The sequence below is a fragment of the Neoarius graeffei genome, chromosome 11, assembly GCF_027579695.1.
Source record: "Neoarius graeffei isolate fNeoGra1 chromosome 11, fNeoGra1.pri, whole genome shotgun sequence".
NCBI lineage: Eukaryota > Metazoa > Chordata > Actinopteri > Siluriformes > Ariidae > Neoarius > Neoarius graeffei.
In genome coordinates, this window is record NC_083579.1 from 6,975,967 (window position 1) to 7,003,194 (window position 27,228).

Here is a 27,228-nt window from a genome sequence, read left to right on the forward strand (position 1 = left end):
CTGTCTCTCTCTCTTTCTCGATGGCTCTCCATCCCTCTTTTTTCTGGCTATCTATCTATCTATCTATCTATCTATCTATCTATCTATCTATCTATCTATCTATCTATCTCCCTCCTTCCTTCCTTCTGGCTGTCTTTCGGTCTCTCTTTTTTTCTGACACTCTATCTCTTTCATTCTGTCTGTCTTTCAGTCTCTTTGTGCCCCTCTCTTTTTTTCTTTCTCTTTTTTTCCTGGCCCTCTATCGATCTATCTCCTTTTTTTCTTTTCTTTCTTCTCTCTCCCTGGCACTGTCTATTCTGTCTTATTCTGTCTGCCTCTCTGTTTCCATGGCCCTCCATCCCTCTTTTTTTTCTATCTATCTATCTATCTATCTATCTATCTATCTATCTATCTATCTATCTATCTATCTATCTATCTATCCTTCCTTCCTTCTGGCTGTCTTTCGGTCTCTCTTTTTTTTCTGGCACTCTGTCTATCTCTTTCATTCTGTCTGTCTTTCAGTCTCTGTGCCCCCCCTCTTTTTTTCTTTCTCTTTTTTTTTCCTGGCCCTCTATCGATCTATCTCTTTTCTTTTTTTTCTTCTCTCTCCCTGGCACTCTGTCTATTCTCTCTGTCTTATTCTGTCTGCCTCTCTGTTTCCATGGCCCTCCATCCCTCTTTTTTTTCTGGTGCTCTGTCTATCTATCTCTCATTCTGGCTGACTTTTGCTCTCTCTCTCTGTCTCTCTTTTCCTGGCCCTCCATCTTTTTTTGTCTATGTCTCATTCTGGCTGTCTTTCATGCTGTCTTTCACTCTGTCTCTCTTTTCCTGGCCCTCCATCTCTCTTTTTCCTTTTTTTTCTGGCACTCTGTCCATCTCTTTCCTTCTGGCTATCTTTCAGTCTCCTCCCCCGGCTCCCATCTCTCCTCCCCCTTCCCCCGGCACACTGTCTGTCCCTTTCTCATTTTCTCTCTTTTTTTTTTTTTTTCCTGGCACTCTCTTTCTATCTCTCCATCTCTTATTCTGGCTGTTTTTTGGTCTCTTTGTCTCGTCATTTCTTGCTTTTATTTTATTTTTTTCCAGCTCTCTGCCTGTCTATCCCTCCAGCTCTGTTTCCTCATCTCTGTTTTTCTTTGTTGGTCTGACCTGTGTGATTTCTCCCTGTGTGCTCTCTCTCTCTCTCTCTCTGTCTCTCTCTCTCTCTCTGCTTTTGTTTCTCTGACTGTCTCTGCATCTCTCCTTTTCCCCCTCTGCCTGTAGTTGCCCATTTTTCATCTGGTCTGATGTCATGAAAAAAAAAATACAAAGTTAGAATGAAATAATCAGGTAAGACATCATACAGGAAGAGGAATGAAGATAAATGAGCGAATGTGATCCTGAATCAAAAATAAATAAATTTAAAAAATAACCGAGCCAGTTCTCACAGGACCATGTAGGAGTTTATTTTTAAACCGTTTCATACATGTTTTTTCTTTTGATGTGATCAACCTCCATCCTGATTCATTCGATTCAGTTTTATTTGTATAGTGCTTTTAACAATAGACATTGTTGCAAAGCAGCTTTACTGAAAAATCTACATTTTTAAACATATGAATTTATAAATGTATCCCTAATGATCCAGTGTTGAGGAAAAACTCCCTCAGACGGCACGAGGAAGAAACCTTGAGAGGCACCAGACTCAAAAGTGAACCCGTTCTCATTTGGGTGATAACAGATAGCGTGAGTTATAAATAACTCTCTTCTGTAACTGTGTCTTATAGAGTCATGAAGTACAGCTGTGTAACCGGGAAAATCATCATAGTTTGAACATGAAGTCTGTTTTGTTGACGTTGTCAACTGTTCATGGATGGAGACTTGAGAGTAAAACTGTTCGTGACACTTGCAGTCCTAAAGGTCTCATGGTGACTGTAGTCCTTAAACCATCATAGCAAAACTGTAAGTGTCCAGAGCCGTCTTCTAAGTGTGCCTTTCGGCCGTCCTCCAGAGGAGCGACGTGATGAGACTCTGGCCAGAAGTAGGGCATCGGGATGGATCAGGCAGGTCCGGAGAGCAGGAGAAGTCAGGACCACTGGTGTCTCAGGAGTAGCATGTGTAGCAGGTTGTTGGGTATGCTCATTGTAACGTAATGGTTAAGAACAGTGTACATTGTGTGCTGAGTGCAAGCTGGGTCTCCAGCAAGACTAACTATGACAGCATAACGAAAAGGGAGAGCCAGAAGGTAACACAGACATGAGGGAGCCATGGGACATAAAGCAGCAGCCACGCCACCGTCAACAAACCTGAGTGAACGTGTGAGAGTGAGGGGGCAACAGCATCCATGCATCCCAGTTTACCAAAACACTCTATCCCTGAGAACCTTCTACTTTACCTAATTAAAAAAAAAAAAAAACTTATTAACAAAAGGCTTGACTAAACAGATGTTTTCAGCTTAGACTGAAACACTGAGACTGTGTCTGAGTCCCGAACACTACTTGGAAGGTTGTTCCATAACTGGGGCTTTGTGAGAAAAGGCTCTGATGGTATTTGAGATACCAACAAATATCCTGCACCTTTTTGATCCAAGTAGGCATAGTGGGACATAAAGGACCAGAAGTTCGCTCAGGTACTGTGGTGTGAGACCATTCAGTGCTTTATAGGTCAACAGTAGCACTGTATCTTATGGTCAGTGTGAAATTTGATTGGGCGCCGATGCAGTGTGTTTCGTTTTCCTGTTCTGTATGTGTCTGATCATTAATGTGATCCACACATGATGTTTAATTGGCTTTGTGTGTGTGTGTGTTTTGCATGAAGGAGAAAATGATCTTCCTGAGAGCCTGCACAGGATAGAGAAGTTTCTGAACACCAAGATTGAGTTTCAGGAGCTGGACCTGCTCGACAAACCGGGCCTGGAGAAAATCTTCAACCAGGTACCCCCACACACACTCCGCAGTTAATACTGCATTCACAAAGCTGAGGGGAGAGGCTGTAAACGGAGCACTGATTCGAGTTAAATCCTGACACAAAGACTCCATCACTTTTTCTTTTTTTTTTATATAAATATGCAGCGGGCGGCACGGTGGTGTAGTGGTTAGCGCTGTCGCCTCACAGCAAGAAGGCCCTGGGTTCGAGCCCCGGGGCCGGCGAGGGCCTTTCTGTGTGGAGTTTGCATGTTCTCCCCGTGTCCGCGTGGGTTTCCTCCGGGTGCTCCGGTTTCCCCCACAGTCCAAAGACATGCAGGTTAGGTTAACTGGTGACTCTAAATTGACCGTAGGTGTGAGTGTGAATGGTTGTCTGTGTCTATGTGTCAGCCCTGTGATGACCTGGCGACTTGTCCAGGGTGTACCCCGCCTTTCGCCCGTAGTCAGCTGGGATAGGCTCCAGCTTGCCTGCGACCCTGTCGAAGGATAAAGCGGCTTGAGATAATGAGATGAGATAAATATGCAGCAGCTTGTAATTTGTGTTCTTATCACACACATCACTTTCTGAGCAAGTGAGTCGATCATCTGACCATTTTAAATTCACGAAGTGTGTGTCGTGATTATTAACGTCTTTCAGTGCTAAAACGCACCAGCTATATTGCACATTTCCGTGTGTGTGTGCTGCTGCGGTTTAATTTGATGAGCTATAAAGACGCTGTTGGTGTGGAACTGCTTCATTATTATTATCTTTTTCTCAGGGTGTAATTCAACATCAGTGTGAGTGTTTGTCACTCTTCCTGCCTTTCTGCTCAGCTAAATCTAATAAGCCAGTTGTGACCAGAGCTCTTGGTTAATGTCGCAGCTTAAATACCATTTAAAAATGTCCTCAGATTTAATTATTAAAATAAACAATCTACATTCGAAATCCAGAGTACTGTACTACTTTTCTCCTGTCTGTCTGTACATGTCTCTCCGATGCTGTCTATCTGCATGCGCCCTTGTCTTTCTATACGTTTTCTGGTCTATCTGTACATTTTTCTGTCTACCTGTTTGCATGTGTGCACATTTTCTTGTCCCTGTCTGTCCATCTCTTTGCACATTTCCCTACTTCTGTGTTTTCCTGTCTTTCTGCCCATCTCCGATCCATTCCTCTCTCGTGTTGCTTAATCTAGAAAAAAGGCTTTACCCACTGTATGTAATTAATTACTTTTTATTTTCCCGTCTAAATATAAAACACTTTTTTTACATTTCTGAATTGATTTGTAAAGCATGCATACGGCATATCTACTGCTGATGTTCCCATCTGAATGCAGTTAAAATAAATAATAAATCTTTTAACTAGCTATGCTTTGCGTCTGAGCGTCCCAAGGAAAAATGTGTAAACGAATGATTTTGTAAGAATAAAAGCTATGCATGATTTTCTCACAAACTACAACCCCAATTCCAAAAAAGTTGGGACAAAGTACAAATTGTAAATAAAAACGGAATGCAATAATTTACAAATCTCAAAAACTGATATTGTATTCACAATAGAACATAGACAACATATCAAATGTCGAAAGTGAGACATTTTGAAATTTCATGCCAAATATTGGCTCATTTGAAATTTCATGACAGCAACACCTCTCAAAAAAGTTGGGACGGGGCAATAAGAGGTTGGAAAAGTTAAAGGTACAAAAAAGGAACAGCTGGAGGACCAAATTGCAACTCATTAGGTCAATTGGCAATAGGTCATTAACATGACTGGGTATAAAAAGAGCATCTTGGAGTGGCAGCGGCTCTCAGAAGTAAAGATGGGAAGAGGATCACCAATCCCCCTAATTCTGCGCCGACAAATAGTGGAGCAATATCAGAAAGGAGTTCGACAGTGTAAAATTGCAAAGAGTTTGAACATATCATCATCTACAGTGCATAATATCATCAAAAGATTCAGAGAATCTGGAAGAATCTCTGTGCGTAAGGGTCAAGGCCGGAAAACCATACTGGGTGCCCGTGATCTTCGGGCCCTTAGACGGCACTGCATCACATACAGGCATGCTTCTGTATTGGAAATCACAAAATGGGCTCAGGAATATTTCCAGAGAACATTATCTGTGAACACAATTCACCGTGCCATCCGCCGTTGCCAGCTAAAACTCTATAGTTCAAAGAAGAAGCCGTATCTAAACACGATCGAGAAGCGCAGACGTCTTTTCTGGGTCAAGGCTCATTTAAAATGGACTGTGGCAAAGTGGAAAACTGTTCTGTGGTCGGACGAATCAAAATGTGAAGTTATTTATGGAAATCAGGGACGCCGTGTCATTCGGACTAAAGAGGAGAAGGACAACCCAAGTTGTTATCAGCGCTCAGTTCAGAAGCCTGCATCTCTGATGGTATGGGGTTGCATTAGTGCATGTGGCATGGGCAGCTTACACATCTGGAAAGACACCATCAATGCTGAAAGGTATATCCAGGTTCTAGAGCAACATATGCTCCCATCCAGACGACGTCTCTTTCAGGGAAGACCTTGCATTTTCCAACATGACAATGCCAAACCACATACTGCATCAATTACAGCATCATGGCTGCGTAGAAGAAGGGTCCGGGTACTGAACTGGCCAGCCTGCAGCCCAGATCTTTCACCCATAGAAAACATTTGGCGCATCATAAAACGGAAGATACGGCAAAAAAGACCTAAGACAGTTGAGCAACTAGAATCCTACATTAGACAAGAATGGGTTAACATTCCTATCCCTAAACTTGAGCAACTTGTCTCCTCAGTCCCCAGACGTTTACAGACTGTTGTAAAGAGAAAAGGGGATGTTTCACAGTGGGAAACATGGCCTTGTCCCAACTTTTTTGAGATGTGGTGTTGTCATGAAATTTAAAATCACCTAATTTTTCTCTTTAAATGATACATTTTCTCAGTTTAAACATTTGATATGTCATCTATGTTCTATTCTGAATAAAATATGCAATTTTGAAACTTCCACATCATTGCATTCCGTTTTTATGTACAATTTGTACTTTGTCCCAACTTTTTTGGAATCAGGGTTGTAGAAAATTAAATCCACAAAAGCAAAAATTCTAATAAGAAGTAATTACACCTGATTATTACAATAGAACATGACTAAGTAGCATTTATCACTCGATGCTGATTTGTAGCCTGAGCTTTGTCTGTCTGGTCAGGTTTATAGAGGCTTATTGTGTCTAGTCAGCATTTTTTTTTTTTTTTTTGGGTGGGGTGGGAGAAATGACCCAGCAAAATGATGCAACCAGATGTGAGGGGGAAAGAGGATACAAAACCACTACGGCGGCCAAACAAACACAAATACGCGACAGCAGCTGGTTTATAAGCTTAAAAAAAGATAAGCAGACACCAAAACAGCGGAGATATTTCCAGGAGACTGGTGACCTTAAAACATTTTTAACAAGGCACCCAGCTGTGGAAAATAATTTAATAATTGCAGTCAAAACGCTGAGACTTGCTCAAAAATCTCAAATTCTATACAGTATATGCGCACTGTATTATACGTGCTCTGGGTATGTGTGTGTGCTCGTTGTTCATTTGTATGTTCACTGCTTCAGATGGGTTAAATGCAGAGGAGGAATTTCACTCTGTGCTTGAGTGTACGTGTGACAAAGGCTGCTTCTTCAGAGCATATGCCAATAACTTCCTGCTTCCCATTTCCCATCACGACCATATTCCCATTTATGGAGTTCTGTGGTCTACAACCTGCACATAGACTCTGATATGATGTGAAGCAATGGAGGTTTCTTTTCTTTTTTTTTCCCTCCCCTCCATCGTTCCTCAGGATCCTTCAGGATTAAAACACCAGTCTTGCTAAAGGAGATCTGCATTTCATGACACACACAAGAATATACAGTACTGTGCAGAAGTCTTAGGCACATGTAAAGAAATGCTGTAGACCAAAAATGGCTGAAAAAAATAATGAAATGTTTCAATATTAAAAAATACTATAATCAGTAAGCCATAATAAATGAAACGAAGTCAATATTTGGTGTGAGACGACCCCTTTGGTTTTAAAAAAAAAAAAGTCGTCGTCTCAGGTACAGTGAGTGCAGTTTTATAAAGGAAGTGAGCTGTAGGTTTTACTGAGCATCTTACAGAACCGGACACTTCTTAATTTTGCACCAAAACCCAGTAGCCTTCATTATGTTTTCTTTTTTTAATCTGAAAAGCGCTCTCTTTTATGTAATATGCTGCTCAGATTATTTTAAAAAAAAGTTTGTATGTAACATTTTAATTTTGTGCTGGAAAATAAACGAATGTTTGGAACTCTAAAATGTTTTTGTACTGACTTGATCTTGTAAAAGTTGTAAAATAGAAATCTGTAACAAAGTTTGTATGGAAAAAAAAATAGGGTGGCTAAGACTTTTGCACAGTACTGTACAATGCAGAGAAATGTAGCAGAGATTGTGTTTTGCATCAGACTGAATATGCAACTCTGAATAGCGATCAAATGCCAAACTTCTTTGGTGGGAACTTTTTTTTTTAATAATTCTGAAACCAAACTCTTGATACATTCTGCACTAATTTGACCACTCTATAGAAGCCCAAGAACATGGTGGACAAGCTCAAGGATGGTGTCCAAACAGTATAACCTAGTAGCCTGGGATCATTATAGTAATATTTTATACAAGTTTGTATGAAAAATATAGAGTGGCTCAGATTTTTTTTTTGCACAGTTTATATACATGTATGGTTTTCTATATAACCTTTGTTGCCCAACAACTTTCTTTTTTACATAGTAATAGCAAGCAAAAATGTGCATTATTTCAGTTTGCTTTGTTGAAGCATATTATATTAGCGCTGGTTAAAGTGGTAAATGACGTAATGGTTGCTTGTTTCTCTGTTGGTTCTGGGTTAGAAATTTGGGTTAGAAAGACAAGTTCTTGCCTAGTATAGCTCTTTTGGAGGATTAGTACAACTCAGGCAGTCTTACATCACCTCTGCACTCTGAAATAGTACTCCATCGAACATTAGGAATGCTTTATTAAAAAGTCAGTTTCTCATGTGGTAACACGTTGTAAATGGTGGGAGGAGAGTTTTGTATTACATTACAAAATAGGGTGCCGAAGACTTTTGCACAGTACTGTACATTAAAATATTATGCAGAACTCAACTCTGAATACGTCCCTACCAGGATTTCACTCGAGCTACAATCTAAATGCGTCTAATCCAGTTACGTTTTGAGATCGAGAAGTTATTCAATTATTTTGAACAGGATGCGGTCTCACTCCCAAGTGCACATTGATCCAGAACTTTAAGACTGAGGTTGAATCCTGTTTGTTATTAAAGTTTCAAAAGGTGATCACCTTCAGGTGGTGATATTACGTGACTGTACTATCTGTGTCTGATGTCCAGCACTCATTCTATGCCGTGATGCACTTTGCTGGACTGAAAGCCGTGGGAGAATCAGTGGAACAGCCTTTACGCTACTACAGAGTGAACCTCACTGGTACCATCAACCTCCTAGAGGTGAGCTTCATGTCGCTGCAATGCGATATCAATATTTCGATAAATTGCACTGCAGTAATGCCTTGCTGAGAATTTCGTCAGTATCATTGGTGCTTAAAAATCAGGACAGTGTTTTCCTATGATATAAAATATTTTGGCTACAACCACCATCTTGTACCAGAGCTTCAGGAATTCTGGACAGTGCACCCCCATAAGCAACAAGTTGGCAGCAGGTGCCATACACAAAACAAACACCAGAAACGTTACAAACCAAGAGTAATAGTGTCTCTGGGTGTGGTTTTTTTTGTTTGTTTGTTTGTTTGTTTGTTTTAGGTGATGCAAGCCCATGGGGTACATAATATAGTGTTCAGTAGTTCAGCGACGGTGTACGGCGATCCTCAGAAACTCCCCATCGATGAACAGCACCCAGCTGGAGGCTGCACAAATCCTTATGGGAAAACCAAGTTCTTCATCGAGGAGATGATCCGGGACCAGTGTAATGCAGAAAAGGTATACAAGAGTGGATAAAGTCATCCTGTCAAACCAATCACCTTCTCTCAGAGCTCCTGCTGTAATCATAAAGACTCGTAATTTGCTCATACACACTTGGTACTATTCATCTTTACTCCTCTACACCTGTGTACTGAAATGATTTATAATCCCTCTGTCCACTGTGACCCAGAGGAGGATGGGTTTCCTTTCGAGTCTGGTTTCTCTCAAGGTTTTGTCGATCCTCACTACTGCCACCTCTGGCTTTTTTGTTAGAGATTTAAACCTACATCTGGATTTCTGTAAAGCTGCACTGTAACAATGATTACTCTTAAAAGCATTATGGAATTTGAATTGAAGTGAAGCATATCACCATTCGTGGCACTTCAATAAACTTCTTTAACTTGGTTCATGAGATAATAGTCCAGCTTCATCACTAATCGAATTCCTCTATCAGGACTGGAATGCTGTGTTGCTCAGGTACTTCAACCCCATTGGTGCTCACATCTCAGGCCAGATTGGTGAAGATCCACAGGGAATTCCAAACAACCTTCTACCGTATGTTGCCCAGGTAAACTTTCTAACCAATCCCAATCAGAGCGCATGTGGTTCAGATTTGTTGGATTTGCATTTTGGGTAGATATCAGATAGCAGTGGAAATGGGTCGGTGTGATATTCAGAATTTGTTGTTTAATTATTTAAGGTGCAATCTACCTTCAGATGTTTTGTTTTTGCCATATTAATAATGTTTAGAGCCTTAGGAAATAAAATAACTTCCTAAAGGACAGCTACAGGAGAAAGGTGGAGCAGAAGCTGAAGGAGAACAGCATGAGGGAGGTCTGGGAAGGTGTGAAAACAATCACAGGCCGCAATACAAAGACCAGAGTCGTTGAGGGGACAGTGGAGAGGGTGAACAAGTTGAATAACTTCTTCAACCGGTTCAACCAGCCCACGTCCCCTCCCCTTCACTGCAGCCATCTCTCCTTCTTCCCTCAACACACCTCCCCCCCAGTCATCACAGCAGCCCCCTCCTCCCCCACCTCAACACAGACTCCTCCATGCATTACTGCAGACCAGGTCAGAGGTCAACTGAAGAAGCTTCACCCCAGGAAAGCAGCAGGCCCGGACAAGGTGTGTCCCCGACTACTGAAGACCTGTGCTGCTGAACTGGGTGAACCACTCCAACGCATCTTCAACCTCAGCCTGCAGCTGGGGAGAGTGCCCACCCTCTGTAAGACATCATGCATCGTTCCAGTTCCCAAAAAGAATCGGCCCAGCGAGCTGAACAACTTCTGACCGGTGGCACTCACTTCACATCTGATGAAGACGTTGGAGCAGCTCTTCCGCAGCCTCCTCAGACCCCAGGTACAACATGCCCAGGACTGTCTGCAGTTTGCGTACCGGGCAGGTGTCGGTGTGGAAGATGCCATCCTCTACCTGCTACACCGAGCCCACTTGCATTTGGATAAGGGAAATGGCACAGTGAGGATCCTCTTCTTGGACTTCTCGAGTGCCTTCAACACCATCCAGCCCCTTTTGCTTCAGGACAAACTGAACAGGATGCGAGTGGACCCCTGCCTGGTCACCTGGATCTCCAGCTACCTCACCGACAGGCCGCAGTACATCAGGCTGAAGGACATCACGTCTGACACTGTGATTAGCAGCACTGGAGCACCCCAGGGAACGGTGCTGGCCCCTCTTCTCTTCACCCTGTACACCGCGGACTTCTGCTACAACTCGGAGCTGTGTCACATTCAGAAGTTCGCCGATGACACAGCCATCGTTGGGTGTATCAGTGACGAAAGAGAGGAGGAGTACAGGAGTCTGGTGAGGGACTTTGCTGTGTGGTGCAACAGGAACCATCTGCAGCTCAACACCTCAAAGACCAAGGAGCTGGTCTTTGGGACTGACTTTGGGAGGTCCAGACCAAGGTCACGACCAGTTCTGGTCAAGGGAGTCGAGGTGGAGGCTGTGGATTCCTACAAGTACCTCGGGCTGTGGCTGGACAGCAAGCTGGACTGGGCTTGCAACACCAATCACTTGTACAAGAAGGGACAGAGCAGGCTATACTTCCTTAGGAGGCTGCGGCCCTTTAACATCTGCAGGAAACGCCTGTGGATGTTCGATCAGTCTGTCTTCGCCAGTGTCCTGTTTTACACCGTGGTGTACTGGGGGGGCAGCACATCCAAGAAAGGGCACATCCAGGCTGGACAAACTGATCAGGCGGGCTGGCTCTGTGGTCGGCATGAAGCTGGACTCTCTGGTGGCAGAGAAGAGGTCTATGGACAAACTACTGAACATCACGGACGATGCCAGTCACCCTCTGCACACTGTCATCAGCAACCAGAGGAGCCTGTTCAGTGACCAAATGCTCCTTCCCAAGTGCAGGACGAACAGACTTAAAAACTCCTTTGTCCTTCACGCCATCAGACTGTACAACTCCTCTCTGGGGGGGAGGGGTAACAGGAGGACAGAGGACGGGAAGGAGCAGTAGCCTAGCCTAACAATAAGCAATACTGGACAGTGTGCAATATCTCTCCTGCTGCCCCCCCCTTTTTTTTCTCCTCCCCCCTTCCTCTCTTTCCCCATATCTTTATTCTTTTTATATTTTGTATATGTAAATACTTAATTTATCTAGAAGTTTTTTTTCTCTATTTTCTATTCTCTGTTTATTCTGTAATGATGCTGCTGGAATCTTAATTTCCCTGAGGGAACCCTCCCAAAGGGATCAATAAAGTTCTGTCTAATCTAAAGTTTCCAAATAAAATGAATAACAGTTCTCGTTGTCTTATAAGACCAGCTATACGCTCACCGGCCACTTTAATAGGAACTTGTTTTTGATTCTAAGATTCCTGTTCTTGGCTGCAGGAGTGGAATCCAATGTGTTTGTTCTTTCTCCTGTTGCATGCTGAGATGCTTTTCTGCTCACCACGGTTGTAAAAAGTGATTGAGTTACTACATCCTTCCTGGCCAAAAAGCTCAAACCAATCTGGCCGTTTTCCTCTGACCTCTCTTATCAACAAAGCGTTTGTTTCCACCCACAGAACTGTCGCTCACTCAATGTTTGTTGTTTGTTTTCTGCACCATTCTGTGTACACTCTAGAGATGTGTGTGTGAAAACCCCAGGAGATCAGCAGTTTCTGAAATACTCAAACCAAGCCGTCTGGCACCAAAACTGAAGCCCTTTATTTGTATCTGCATGATTTTATGCATTGTGCTACTGTCAAGGGATTGGCAGATTAGATAACTGCATAAAACAGCAGGTGTTTTGTATGGATGTACCTAATAAAGTGGCTAGTGAGTGTATGCTTCATTAACTCTCGCCTCATCTCGTGCCGAGTAGCTTCCAAACCAAAACGGGACAAATTCAGGGTCCTAATTGGTTAATCCTGTTTCTCACCATAGCACCTGCTAGCTAATAAAATGAGTGAATACACAAAGCAATGTGTTCTTTTGACATCTGGTGTGGTTAATTATGGAGGCATTGTAATCAAAACCAATTTGACAGTCATTATAGCGGAATTATTGTTATCTAGGGAAATCATCATTTGCATTGTACAAATAAGCAATCGGAATGGTTGTACAAGATTTCTGAAGGGTTGAACCCCAACTCCTTTGTAGCTCCGCCTCCTATTAGCACACAATAAAGCCTGTTTTTTATTTTATTCAAGACTACAGTTTTCAGGATGTTTTCAGTAATCGGTGATTTTGTTCTTTGGTGTCCCAGGTTGCCGTCGGGAGACGAAAACATCTCAACGTGTTTGGAAATGACTACAAGACGGTTGATGGGACAGGTATAAGAACGAAAGTCCTGATGGTGCGTGTACAAGTCGGTCACGTCGTGTTTCACGCCTGCTTTACAATCCATCTTTCCTTCTAGGAGTGAGAGACTACATTCATGTGGTGGACTTGGCAAAGGGACACATTGCAGCCCTGAAGAAGCTGAAGGACAACTGTGGCTGCAAGGTGGAGTTTTTCTTCTCGAAATCTGGGGTGAAGTTGTGATCACGGTGGATAATTTTTACGTTTCTTTGTACTGTGGGGGGGAACAGAGAGCCTGTTTACACCAAAATCACTTATTATGGAAGTCTAGGGGCAGTTTTAAGTTGGTACATGTTTAAAATACCTGACAGCCAAAAGTATGTGGACACCTGACCATCACACCCATATGTCTTTGTTGAACATCTTATTCCAGATTTATTCCCTCTTTGCTGTTATAAGTGTCTTCTCTTCTGTGAAGGCTTTCCACTAGATTTTGGGGCGTGGCTGTGGGGATGTGTGTTCATTCAGCTACAAGAGCATTAGTGAGAAGTTTCTGATGTTGGATGAGGAGGCCAGGAGTTCAGTTCAACCCAAAGGTGTTCAGTCAGGACTCTGTGCAGGACACTCGAGGTTTTTCCAACACACCATATCTTCATAGAGCTTGCTTTGTGTGTGGAACAGGTTTGGGCCTCTTGGTTCCATAGTGAAGGGAAATTGTAACGTTACAGCATACAAAGACGTTCTTTACAAATGTGTGCTTCCAGCTTTGTGGCAATAGTTTTGGGAAGAGCACAATATGGCGGTGATGGTCAAGTGTTCATGTACTTTTGGCCATATAGTGTGAATATTTAAGATATTTTTTGGGGGCTTTTTTCACCTTTTTTTTTTTTTTATTGGATAGGACAGTGTAGAGACAGGAAATGAGCGGGAGAGAGAGACGGGGAGGGATCGGGAAATGACCTCGGGTCGGAATCGAACCCGGGTGCCCGGATTTATGGTATGGCGCCTTATCCACCTGAGCCACGACGCCCCCAGTGTGAATGAATTTTAAACTTTGGCCATTCCACTGCAATAATAAAGGTGTTACAGTCAGAGACATGAGAGAAAAATGGTACCAAAAAAGTTCTTATGGATTTTTGTCCATATTACTTTCCAACACAGGAACAATATAGTAAAAATTAGTTATGGTTACTGGATGCTTTCCCAAAAAGTGTACATTACCGTTCAAACGTTTGGGGTCACCCAGACAATTTTGTGTTTTCCATGAAAAGTCACACTTTTATTTACCACCATAAGTTGTAAAATGAATAGAAGATATAGTCAAGACATTTTTCTGGCCATTTTGAGCATTTAATCGACCCCACAAATGTGATGCTCCAGAAACTCAATCTGCTCAAAGGAAGGTCAGTTTTATAGCTTCTCTAAAGAGCTCAACTGTTTTCAGCTGTGCTAACATGATTGTACAAGGGTTTTCTAATCATCCATTAGCCTTCTGAGACAATGAGCAAACACTGTACCATCAGAACACTGGAGTGATGGTTGCTGGAAATGGGCCTCTATACACCTATGGAGATATTGCACCAAAAACCAGACATTTGCAGCTAGAATAGTCATTTACCACATTAGCAATGTATAGAGTGTGTTTCTGATTAGTTTAAAGTGATCTTCATTGAAAAGAACAGTGCTTTTCTTTCAAAAATAAGGACATTTCAAAGTGACCCCAAACTTTTGAATGGTAGTGTATGTTTTTATCCGCCATAATCTCCACAATTACGCTTGTTGGAGTCAATTTATTCCAACAACTCATCAGTGCAAGGTATTAGGTATGCATCAGATTTGAAGACAGAATTGTCCTTGAATTCAGCGCACCTCCGTAATCATTTATTCATCTTGGGGACAATAACCAACCATTGGGTCGCTGTAACAGTTCTGCAAGACCCGTGTCCTTCATAGTCTTAATTTCTTTTGGTAGTTGCTAGCACACTATTGAGTACACAGTAGGGCCAGACTGATAAATCAATGTGCTGATGGTATTGGCCGATATGAGCTAATTGGTAGTAAATCTGCATTGGCATTTACAACCCCAATTCCAAAACAGTTGGGCCACTGTGTAAAACATAAATAAAACCAGAACGTGATAATTTGCAAATCATGGAAACCCTATATTTCATTGAAAATGGTACAAAGGCAACAAATCAAACACTGAAACTGGAAATTTAATTGTTTTTTGCAAAATATATCCTCATTTTGAATTTGATGTCAGCAACATGTTTCCGAAAAGTTGGGACAGGGCAACAAAAGACTGAAAAAGTTTGTGTAATGCTAAAAATAATAATTAAAAAAATAATTTGGTTAATTGGCAACAGGTCAGTAACATGACTGGGTATAAAAAGAGCATCCCAGAGACGCAGAGTCTCTCAGAAGTAAAGATGGGGAGGGGTTCACCGCTCTGTGAAAGACTATGTGGGCAAACAGTGCAACAATTTAAGAATAACATTCCTCAATATTAAATTGCAAAGAATTTGGGGATCACATCATCTATGGTGCATAATATCATTAAAAGATTCAGAGAATCAGGAGAAATCTCTGTATGCAAGAGACAAGGCTGAAAACTGGCATTGGATGCCTGTGATCTTCAGGCCCTCAGGAGACACTGCATTAGAAGCAGACACGTGTCTGTAGTGGAAATCACTGTATGGGCTCAGGAACACTTCAGAAAACCATCGTCTGTGAAAACACTTCATTACTGCATCCACAAATGCAAGTTAAAATCAGATATAAACAATATCCAGAAACACCGCCACCTTCTCTGGGCCCGAGCTCTTTTACAATGGACTGAGGTGAAGTGAAACATTGTCAAGGTTTGACGAATCAAAAGTAGAAATTCTTTTTAGAAATCATGGACACCACGTCCTCCAGGCTAAAGAGGAGAGGAACCATCCGGCTTATCAGTGCGCAGTTCAAAAGCAGCATCTGTGATGGTATGAGGGGGCATTAGTGCACATGACATGGGGAGCTTGTACATCTGGGAAGGCATCATTAATGCTGAATGATGTATGCAATGTTTCAGAGCAATATGCTGCCATCCAGATGAAATCTTTTTCAGGGAAGGGCTTCCTTCTTTCAGCAAGACAATACCAAACCACTTTCTGCACATATTGAAACTGCGTGGTTCCATAGTAAAATAGCCAGGGTGCTAAACTGGCCTGCCTGCAGTCTAGACCTGTCTCCCATTTAAAACATTTGGCACATTATGAAGCGCAAAATATGACAAAGGAGACCCCAAACTGTTGAGCAACTGAAATTGTATGTCATGCAATAATGGGACAACATTTCTCTGTCAAAACTACAGCAACTGGTCTCCTCAGTTCCCAAACATTTACAGAGTGGTGTTAAAAGTAGAGGTGATGGAACACAGTGGTAAACACACCCCGTCCCAGCTCTTTTTAGAAATGTGTTGCTGACCTCAAATTCAAAATGAGCATATATTTTTCAAAAAACAATATTTCTCAGTTTTAATATTTTGATATGTTGTCTTTGTACTATTTTCAATGAAATATCAGGTTTCCATGATTTTGCAAATTATCACATTCTTATTTATTTACAGTTTACACAGCATTCCAACTTTTTTTGGAATTGGGGTTGTAAAAGTGCCAAAACAAATTACTATTTTAAAAAAGAAAGAAATGAAGAGATGGATGATGGATCCGTTAACCATGTTATGAGTGATCATTGTGTAGTTTGTCCACTAGATGGCACACTGCAACTCTACCGTTGGTAAAATATTAGAATGCCACAAATCCCAACAATCAGCTGACCCAAGCAGAGTCCAGGTGACTTATATTTAAAAAAAAAAAAAAAAAAAAAGTGATTTCAAGGGCCTGATGGAGCCATCAAACTACATGAAATGTGACCCATGGTACAAGGCATATTACTATTACATCACAAATAAGCAATAATGACTAAGTCCAAAAAATATGCATTAGTAGCTGTCTTTTAAAAAAAAAAAATCAGATATCTTAAAAAAAAAAAGTCAGGTTCAGTTGTACACAATTTAATGGCATATGTACAATTCATATTTTTTTTTTTTAGGTTTTTTTTCTTTTTTTTGGGGGGGGTACATTTTCCTATATAAATAAATGGGGGGGGGGAGTATCCTAAAGTATTTCCTAGTTACAACCCCGATTCCCAAAAAGTTGGGACAAAGTACAAATTGTAAATAAAAATGGAATGCAATGATGTGGAAGTTTCAAAATTCCATATTTTATTCAGAATAGAACATAGATGACATATCAAATGTTTAAACTGAGAAAATTTATCATTTAAAGAGGAAAAATTAGGTGATTTTAAATTTCATGACAACAACACATCTCAAAAAAGTTGGGACAAGGCCATGTTTCCCACTGTGAGACATCCCCTTTTCTCTTTACAACAGTCTGTAAACGTCTGGGGACTGAGGAGACAAGTTGCTCAAGTTTAGGGATAGGAATGTTAACCCATTCTTGTCTAATGTAGGATTCTAGTTGCTCAACTGTCTTAGGTCTTTTTTTGTCGTATCTTCCATTTTATGATGTGCCAAATGTTTTCTATGGGTGAAAGATCTGGACTGCAGGCTGGCCAGTTCAGTACCCGGACCCTTCTTCTACGCAGCCATGATGCTGTAATTGATGCAGTATGTGGTTTGGCATTGTCATGTTGGAAAATGCAAGGTCTTCCCTGAAAGAGACGTCGTCTGGATGGGAGCATATGTTGCTCTAGAACCTGGATATACCTTTCAGCATTGATGGTGTCTTTCCAGATGTGTAAGCTGCCCATGCCACACGCACTAATGCAACCCCATACCATCAGAGATGCAGGCTTCTGAACTGAGCGCCGATAACAACTCGGGTCGTCCTTCTCCTCTTTAGTCCGAATGACACGGCGTCCCTGATTTCCATAAAGAACTTCAAATTTTGATTCGTCTGACCACAGAACAGTTTTCCACTTTGCCACAGTCCATTTTAAATGAGCCTTGGCCCAGAGAAGACGTCTGCGCTTCTGGATCGTGTTTAGATATGGCTTCTTCTTTGAACTATAGAGTTTTAGCTGGCAACGGCGGATGGCACGGTGAATTGTGTTCACAGATAATGTTCTCTGGAAATATTCCTGAGCCCATTTTGTGATTTCCAATACAGAAGCATGCCTGTATGTGATGCAGTGCCGTCTAAGGGCCCGAAGATCACGGGCACCCAGTATGGTTTTCCGGCCTTGACCCTTACGCACAGAGATTCTTCCAGATTCTCTGAATCTTTTGATGATATTATGCACTGTAGATGATGATATGTTCAAACTCTTTGCAATTTTACACTGTCGAACTCCTTTCTGATATTGCTCCACTATTTGTCGGCGCAGAATTAGGGGGATTGGTGATCCTCTTCCCATCTTTACTTCTGAGAGCCGCTGCCACTCCAAGATGCTCTTTTTATACCCAGTCATGTTAATGACCTATTGCCAATTGACCTAATGAGTTGCAATTTGGTCCTCCAGCTGTTCCTTTTTTGTACCTTTAACTTTTCCAGCCTCTTATTGCCCCTGTCCCAACTTTTTTGAGATGTGTTGCTGTCATGAAATTTCAAATGAGCCAATATTTGGCATGAAATTTCAAAATATCTCACTTTCGACATTTTGATATGTTGTCTATGTTCTATTGTGAATACAATATCAGTTTTTGAGATTTGTAATTTATTGCATTCCGTTTTTATTTACAATTTGTACTTTGTCCCAACTTTTTTGGAATCAGGGTTGTACATTAACATTGCATATATTCTATTTCTTTTCTAATTAAGCAGACTATACCTTGAAAACACCATAACTAAAAGGTTTCCAGATGAATAATTGTGTATGTATGTCTAATTAAAGTAATTCTGTTGTGTTTTTTAAATGTACAGTTAGGCCTGCTTGAGTATTTTTATGCTATTCATAATTTAATAGATTTATATTTGAGCGAACATGTATTGGGTCCCCCTCCCCAAGGGGTGGGTATCTGGTGATCATATTGGGTATTACAAATCAGACCTTTATCATTGATATTGGTTCCAAAAATCCCTTCTCAATCACGCCCTGGTACACAGTAAAGAGGCTGCTGGAAACGTGTTATTTGCAATAAGTCATGAAGGTGGTTTACATAAACGTGTTTCAGGTAAATGTTCTTTGACAGATTTCTGCAGGTGCCCTTAAACCTCTATTCTAAGTGAGTATGGAGTAAATTAGTTTTCTGTTCATCCCCCCCTTTGTACAGGTGTATAACCTGGGCACAGGTACTGGCTACTCGGTGTTGCAGATGGTGAAGGCTATGGAGAAGGCTTCAGGAAGAGAAGTAAGCATTTAAGAAGTACAAGTTATTTAATAACAGTTTTTAATAAGAATTGTCTCCATTTGTGAGAGGATTTTGTGTGTCGATTTATTAACACTGGTGTCTCGCAATTATTTTTTTTTTTATGCCTCCGCCACCGTAAGGTGCAGGAGGCATTATGTTTTCGGGGCGTGCGTGCATGCGTCCGTCCCGAAACCTTGTGAACGCGATATCTCAAAGGCTACTGAAAGGAATTTCACCAAACTTTCACCATTTGTGCGCTTTGGGACAAACATGAACTGATTTAGATTTTGAGATCAAAAGGTCTAAGGTCAAGGTCACTGTGAGGTCAAATGTCTGTCCGAAAACCTTGTGAACACAATATCTCCAAGGCAAATGAAAGGAACTTCACCAAACTTTCACCATTTGTGTGCTTTGGGGACAAACATGAACTGATTAGATTTTGAGGTTAAAGGGTCACAGGTCAAGATTACTGTGAGGTCAAATGTCCATCCCCAAATCACAACTTAATAAGGTGTGTAGTCTACCAGGCGGAGGCATCCCCATCGACGCTGTTGGCGTCAAGTTCTATCTAGTGTTTTTTTTAATAACTAAAGCATCAGCTGTTTTCTTTTAAAAAAAATTCTTAAAATGTCCCAAATGTTAGAATGCAGAAAATATTTTATGCTCATAGAAAATGTAGAAACCTTAAGGGTTCTTGGTTGTCCCTCAAGGGGAACCCTTAAAGATTTTGTGTAGATCCCTACAACACTGTTTTCCTATCAGAAAGCGTTCACTTGAACCCTCAGAGTGCACTGTAAATACACTGCAACTCTTTTACTACGAACTAAGTTTATGTTCCCTGCCTTGAACAAATGAGTCAGTCTTAAAAAAATAAAATAAAATCACAAAAACATCAAGTCAATTTAACAAACGCTATAAAACAAAGGTTTAACGAGCCTTGCTGAGGTGTTGATCATTAAATATAGACTGCCTTTCAGATTTTTCAAGTGTAGGTCATAAAAAGAATTTTCCCCGACACCCATTTATTTTTGTTGAGTGGACCGAAAGCTCCGGAATTTGAATCAGACTTCCAATTTTTTTAAAAAGAAGAATTAATTAATTTAGAGCCATGTGGCCCTAAATTCTCTGCAGTTTTTTCCTGCTTCACCATGACCCAATTCAAGATGCTACGTCATGCATGGTGGGCTTTCCCTGTTCGTGCAAGGCATTGTGGGATGCAAATTTGAAACGGGAGAGAAAAATGGAGGATGTGAGTGTGCGAATGAAACGTGTAGTCGGTCTTTCAGTAACGGAAAGCGAGAAGAAAAGACGTCATGTTTTATATACGAAGGAAAGGAAAAACAGGACCAAACTAATAAATATCGGCGGTCAGCGAGCACCTCGGTGTGATCAGCTGTTCGGTTAGCGACAGAATGATGGAACGGTCAGTGCATGCTCAAAGGTAAACCTGCGCATGTGCGCACACGGACTTTGTGTCTGCTTGACTGTGCAAAGCGAGTGATTTCATGCACATTATTTGCTTTAATCCCCTCAAATTAAATAACCTCCCAGCCACAGAATGGCCTGATATTTTGTGAGATATTACAGAAATAAACATGCATCACAATGACCACATTTCAAAGGGAGCTAAATTTCACCGGTTTTATGACATCTAAAGGCCGTCTAACTTTAAACACTTATCAAGAACAATGATCAAAGGATCGATAAAAGGGTGAAATGACTGCTGATATGGCTAAACTTAACACCTAGTTAAAGTGCACCAGTGGTGTTTTTATACCCCCCACCCCGCCCAGCGACATAAATGTCATCATCGGTGACTTGTGATGCATGAATGAACTGAATGGTGAAGATTTACAAAACGTAGCGAGTCAGTGGGTGGACGTTGACACAATATGATACACCGGTAACCTCCGTCATTTCCATAACGGACGAAGAAATCATCGCCTCTGTCCATGATCCTTTAACTCCATCCATGAACTGCAATAATGACTCGGAAGGAGAAATTTGTGATCGGGAGAATGTGACTAAAATTTCGCATATAACGTGAGTGTTTGGTGTGACAAGTGGGTCCATTTAAACTTTTTGGTATAACAAACTATTTGGACGTCGCCCAAGGACGGAGTTGTAGTGTATTACACCTTTTGTGCCAATGTGAAACTCCAAATTATTGGACATTTTATTATATTTATAATACCAAGGGCGGGGCGGCACGGTGGTGTAGTGGTTAGCGCTGTCGCCTCACAGCAAGAAGGTCCGGGTTCGAGCCCCGTGGCCGGCGAGGGCCTTTCTGTGCGGCGTTTGCATGTTGTCCGCGTGGGTTTCCTCGGGGTGCTCCGGTTTCCCCCACAGTCCAAAGACATGCAGGTTAGGTTAACTGGTGACACTAAATTGACCGTAGGTGTGAATGTGAGTGTGAATGGTTGTCTGTGTCTATGTGTCAGCCCTGTGATGACCTGGCGACTTGTCCAGGGTGTACCCCGCCTTTCGCCCGTAGTCAGCTGGGATAGGCTCCAGCTTGCCTGCGACCCTGTAGAACAGGATAAAGCGGCTAGAGATAATGAGATGAGATACCACGGGCCTGCCAGATGTTTTTACCAAAACTCTCTTGGTACATTTTTAGAGAAAAGGTGTTCCAGGAGTTCTTACTTGTACAGAAATACAGTTTAGTTTTTTTTTTTTTTTAAATGGTTAGTATCAACCAAAGAGCTTTTGTAAGGGTTCTAAAAAAAAAAGTAAGACTAACTGATGGTATGCATATAGTTTAGAATCAGTGGTTGTACTTCGTACAGTCTTAGAAAAAAATGGGTTCTTTAACGGTTCATTGAATAATTTAAAGGATCTTAACTTCTTTAAGATGTTCTATTTGGAGCCTCACTGGCACAAACAAACACCTTTTAAGTATTAAATGTTTTAGAAATTGTCGTGTAGCGACAATGAATGGCTGTGATTTCTTGCTTTTGTACAGTGTATTGACCAAATAAATGATTGTGTAATAAAGTCAGCCTTCACATAAGCACCACTAAGGCTACGTTTACACTAGACCGTATCTGTCTCGTTTTCTTCGCGGATGCACTGTCCGTTTACATTAACCCCCCTGAAAAAGCGGGGAAACGGGAATCCGCCAGCGTCCACGTATTCAATCTAGATCGTATCAGCTCCGGTGCTGTATAAACATTGAGAATACGCGAATACGCTGTGCTGAGCTCTAGCTGGCGTCTCATTGGACAAGTCACTGTGACATCCACCTTCCTGATTCGCTGGCGTTGGTCATGTGACGCGACTGCTGAAAAACGGCGCAGACTTCCGCCTTGTATCACCTTTCATTAAAGAGTATAAAAGTATGAAAATACTGCAAATACTGATGCAAATACTGCCCATTGTGTAGTTATGATTGTCTTTAGGCTTGCCATCCTTCCACTTGCAAGTAATAAGTGATATGCGCTGGGATCTCACACACAGCGGCTCAGTCCCGAATCGTGGCTTGTTCACTTCACTCGCGCGCTCTGTGAGCTGCGCAGGGCCGGAGTGCGCACCCTCCAGAGGGCACTCGCTGTTCAGGGCGGAGTGATTTGGAGCGCAGGATGCCTGCGGAGCCGAGCGTATCCGCGTATTGGTGTTGCTGTGTGCACGGCTAACGGTTTTAGTGTAAACGCGAATCATTTTAAGAACATTAATCTGATGATCCGCTGATTCGATGTAATGTAAACGTAGCCTAAGTGTTGCTAGAAAGTTTGTGAACCCTTGAGAATTTCCTATATTTCTGCATAAATACAGAAGTCCTAAAAGAGAACCTAAAAGTAGATAAAGAGAACCCAGTTAAACAAATGAGACAAAAATATTATACTTGGTCATTTATTTATTGAGGAAAATGATCCAATATTACATATCTGTGAGTGGCAAAAGTATGTGAACCTTTGCTTTCAGTATCTGGTGTGACCCCCTTGTGCAGCAATAACTGCAACTAAACGTTTGCGGTAACTGTTGATCAGTCCTGCACACCGGCTTGGAGGAATTTTAGCCCGTTCCTCCATACAGAACAGCTTCAACTCTGGGATGTTGGTGGGTTTCCTCACATGAACTGCTCGCTTCAGGTCCTTCCACAACATTTCCATTGGATTAAGGTCAGGACTTTGACTTGGCCATTCCAAAACATTTATCTTTATTCTTCTTTAACCATTCTTTGGTAGAACGACTTGTGTGCTTAGGGTCGTTGTCTTGCTGCATGACCCGCCTTCTCTTGAGATTCAGTTCATGGACAGATGTCCTGACATTTTCCTTTAGAATTCGCTGGTATAATTCAGAATTCATTGTTCCATCAATGATGGCAAGCCGTCCTGGCCCAGATGCAGCAAAACTGGCCCAAACCATGATACTACCACCACTATATTTCACAGATGGGATAAGGTTCTTATGCTGGAATGCAGTGTTTTCCTTTCTCCGAACATAACGCTTCTCATTGAAACCAAAAAGTTCTATTTTGGTCTCATCCATCCACAAAACATTTTTCCAATAGCCTTCAGGCTTGTCCACGTGATCTTTAGCAAACTGCAAATGAGCAGCAATGTTCTTTTTGGAGAGCAGTGACTTTCTCCTTGCAACCCTGCCATGCACACCATTTGTTGTTCAGTGTTCTCCTGATGGTGGACTCATGAACATTGGCTAATGTTAATGTGAGAGAGGCCTTCAGTTGCTTAGAAGTTACCCTGGGGTCCTTTGTGACCTCGCCGACTATTACACGCCTTGCTATTGGAGTGATCTTTGTTGGTCGACCACTCCTGGGGAAGGTAACAATGGTCTTGAATTTCCTCCATTTGTACACAATCTGTCTGACTGTGGATTGGTGGAGTCCAAACTCTTTAGACATGGTTTTGTAACCTTTTCCAGCCTGATGAGCATCAACAACGCTTTTTCTGAGGTCCTCAGAAATCTCCTTTGTTCATGCCATGATACACTTCCACAAACATGTGTTGTGAAGATCAGACTTTGATAGATCCCTGTTCTTTAAATAAAACAGGGTGCCCACTCACACCTGATTGTCATCCCATTGATTGAAAACCCCTGACTCTAATTTCACCTTCAAATTAACTGCTAATCCTAGAGGTTCATATATTTTTGCCACTCACAGATATGTAATATTGGATCATTTTCCTCAATAAATAAATGACCAAGTATTATAATTGTCTCATTTGTTTAACTGGGTTCTCTTTATCTACTTTTAGGACTTGTGTGAAAATCTGATGATGTTTTAGGTCATATTTATGCAGAAATATAGAAAATTCTAAAGGGTTCACAAACTTTCAAGCACCACTGTACAGTACATAAACACACTTAAAACACACACACACAGCTACATGTCATATTTGTCTGGGTTTTAGCTCAATAGGCTGATTTTTAGGACGAATGCTACCTCCATGACTGCTAATTGAGTAGCTAGCATGAAGTAAACTTTTTTTTTTTTCCTCTCTTTTTAAAGGATTTTTTTTTTGTGTTCTTCTCAACTATTCCTTATGAGAATAATAATTCTGGTCATGTGTTGACCATATTTTCCAGATCATTACCTGTAAACACAAGTCTTTTGATACTTAAAGATGAGAGAAAAATCTTGATTTTTATGAAGGTCTGAGTTTCACTTTTTCTCGAATATGGTGAAACTCGTACATAAAGGTTCAGTTAGCATGTAATGCTAATTGATTATTCTGTCATTTTAGTCATACAGAATCTTTTCTCAGCAACATATCTGAGGAAAATGTCACCACTCTTGATGGCCTTGTCTCATTTTCATGGTCAGTGTCTGAGTGGGCTTAGTAACTCTGTGCATGCTAAAATCTATTATTAGCCTCAACTTATGCTAGCATACAGCCCAGCTTTCTTCGTTATCTGAAATCGATTAAATAGCAAGTGTTTAATGTGGTTTAATATAAAATGGACATTCGAGAGGAAAAACTCTGAAATGTGTGTGCTTGCATTTTTTTTTTAATTATTTTTTTTTTCCCCCCCCTCGCTCGCTCTCTCTAAAGATTGCGTATGAAATGGCCCCCCGGAGGAGCGGAGACATCGCTTCATGCTACGCAGACCCTCGCCTGGCAGAGGTGGAGCTTGGCTGGAAGGCTGACTTTGGCCTAGAGAGGATGTGTACGTATTTGTGTACTGTAGTTACTTTCATTCTATAGGAGTAAAACAATATACTACAATGTTTGTGTGTGGTGTGCCCCCCCCCCCCCCCCCCAAAAAAAAAAAGTGTAAATGTGCATTTCGCTCCAGAATTATTGGCACCCATTCAAATTGAAAAATCGGCGCGTCAAGTTATACAATTTTTATCCCCCGCTGGCTGAAAGGCCCGACGAGGGATTATGTCTTGACGAAGTCCGTCCGTCTGTCTGCCCGTCCGTCTCAGAAAGGGTTCTCACCTTCTGAAATCAACTCATCTCATCTCATTATCTGTAGCCGCTTTATCCTTCTACAGGGTCGCAGGCAAGCTGGAGCCTATCCCAGCTGACTATGGGCGAAAGGCGGGGTACACCCTGGACAAGTCGCCAGGTCATCACAGGGCTGACACATAGACACAGACAACCATTCACACTCACATTCACACCTACGGTCAATTTAGAGTCACCAGTTAACCTAACCTGCATGTCTTTGGACTGTGGGGGAAACCGGAGCAACCGGAGGAAACCCACGCGGACACGGGGAGAACATGCAAACTCCGCACAGAAAGGCCCTCGCCAGCCCCAGGGCTCGAACCCAGGACCTTCTTGCTGTGAGGCGACAGCGCTAACCACTACACCACCGTGCCGCCTGAAATCAACTCCGTTCACAATTTTTGGAGGAATTTCACGCAATTTATACACATTGCAATTTTGTTTGCAGTATATTGTAGCAGGGATATTGTGCTCTCGGAGCACTCTGGTTAAAAAATGTTTTAAAAACGCGCCGGTTTTTGTTACACATAAAAATTCTTATGAACAACATGAAACTTGTTTCCATTTTAAATTTTATTTCAAGTTCCTCCTGAACACAACTCTGGAGCTGACCATATAAATACATTTAAATACACATTTTAACGATAAAAAAAATCTCTTTCCTCTATATAAATATTATACATCAATATAAATGTGTTGAGAGTAATTGTGGAACATTAGATGACCAATATAAGCAAAAATAGACATTTTATATTTAAAATAAATAAATGAACAGTTATTTCTTAAAACTCAGATTGACTAAACTTATTTTGGTTTTGTTGAATGAAGATTTAAAATAAAATAATCCCTCAGAGGCTCATCTTACTTCTTTTAAACTTCTGTTTAAATGTTTTAAAACATGACGGGACATGAGGAGAGGCTGTAATTTTCCCCCCAGAATTTCCTTTAATGGTAACTCACCTTATTTTTATCTTAAAATATAAATAAAATTTATGTTGGGAGATTCATGTGGAAAATTGGATTACATAAAAACAAAAAAAACGGGGGGGGAGTAAGTTTCTGTCTTTTTCCTATGTGTTGGAACACAAGTTTGATTACATCATTTCCTGTCCACTTATTTTCTTAGGTGAGGACTTGTGGCGCTGGCAATCCCAGAATCCCACGGGCTTCACTAACGGCACAGTGGAGTGAAAAGGAAACGTGCAGATGTGACTACCAGCTAAAACGAATCTCAACTGAAGCAGAGCCATGAACCAGCATTATTATTATTTTTATTTTTCTATTTTTTTTAAATACAACTTGATTCAACTTGAAGGAACCTCATGACCCACTGAATGCATCTCAGTGATTCAGTGCTATTTCTACATGTTTAAATTATTAGCAAGCTATCATCTTGTTAATGAGTAGATTTCTATTCTTATCATTCCTCGGTTATTTCTAATCTAAATATTATTTTGGGCCAAATTTTACTTGGTTTATACTTGGATATGTTGGAGTATTAAATTAATTCTTTTTGAAAAGAGCTATTTTGTTGTTGAGACTGGTTTTTCTTTCTTGGTCGTCTTCTTTTTGGTCGTCTTCAAGTTCAGACCACACCTTCAACTGACCATAAGAACTCTTGAGTGTGAGACAACTTGGGCATCATGCTAAGCAGCCAAACCCATTTCTGAAAACAATTAGGTAAGAGTCGTTAAATTGCACGGAGGAGGTGAGTGTGAAGGGAAGAGATGAGAACATCTAGGCTGGAGATGGATTTGGGTTTGACTACTACCTACACACACACGATGCTAAACTGCAGGCTGGAAGCTTTCCATAGCGTCATGGCTCCAAAGCAAAATGGGAAAATCCTCATGTCTTGGCTTATGA

The 27,228-nt window shown here is 41.3% G+C and overlaps 1 protein-coding gene across 3 annotated transcripts in view; it reads left to right on the forward strand.

The window, feature by feature from the left end:
* The window catches only part of gale (UDP-galactose-4-epimerase), a 29,564-nt gene extending 2,680 nt beyond the window's left edge, over positions 1-26,884 (forward strand). For all 3 annotated transcript variants that reach the window (XM_060933333.1, XM_060933332.1, XM_060933334.1), the window contains exons 3-11: positions 2,770-2,885; positions 8,245-8,358; positions 8,671-8,847; positions 9,284-9,397; positions 12,554-12,620; positions 12,707-12,792; positions 18,866-18,943; positions 24,961-25,075; positions 26,489-26,884. In XM_060933333.1, coding sequence (XP_060789316.1) covers positions 2,770-2,885; positions 8,245-8,358; positions 8,671-8,847; positions 9,284-9,397; positions 12,554-12,620; positions 12,707-12,792; positions 18,866-18,943; positions 24,961-25,075; positions 26,489-26,553 — 932 coding nt within the window. In that variant the 3' untranslated portion in view covers positions 26,554-26,884. The remainder of the gene's footprint in view (positions 1-2,769; positions 2,886-8,244; positions 8,359-8,670; positions 8,848-9,283; positions 9,398-12,553; positions 12,621-12,706; positions 12,793-18,865; positions 18,944-24,960; positions 25,076-26,488) is intronic.
* Positions 26,885-27,228: the final 344 nt, after the last annotated feature.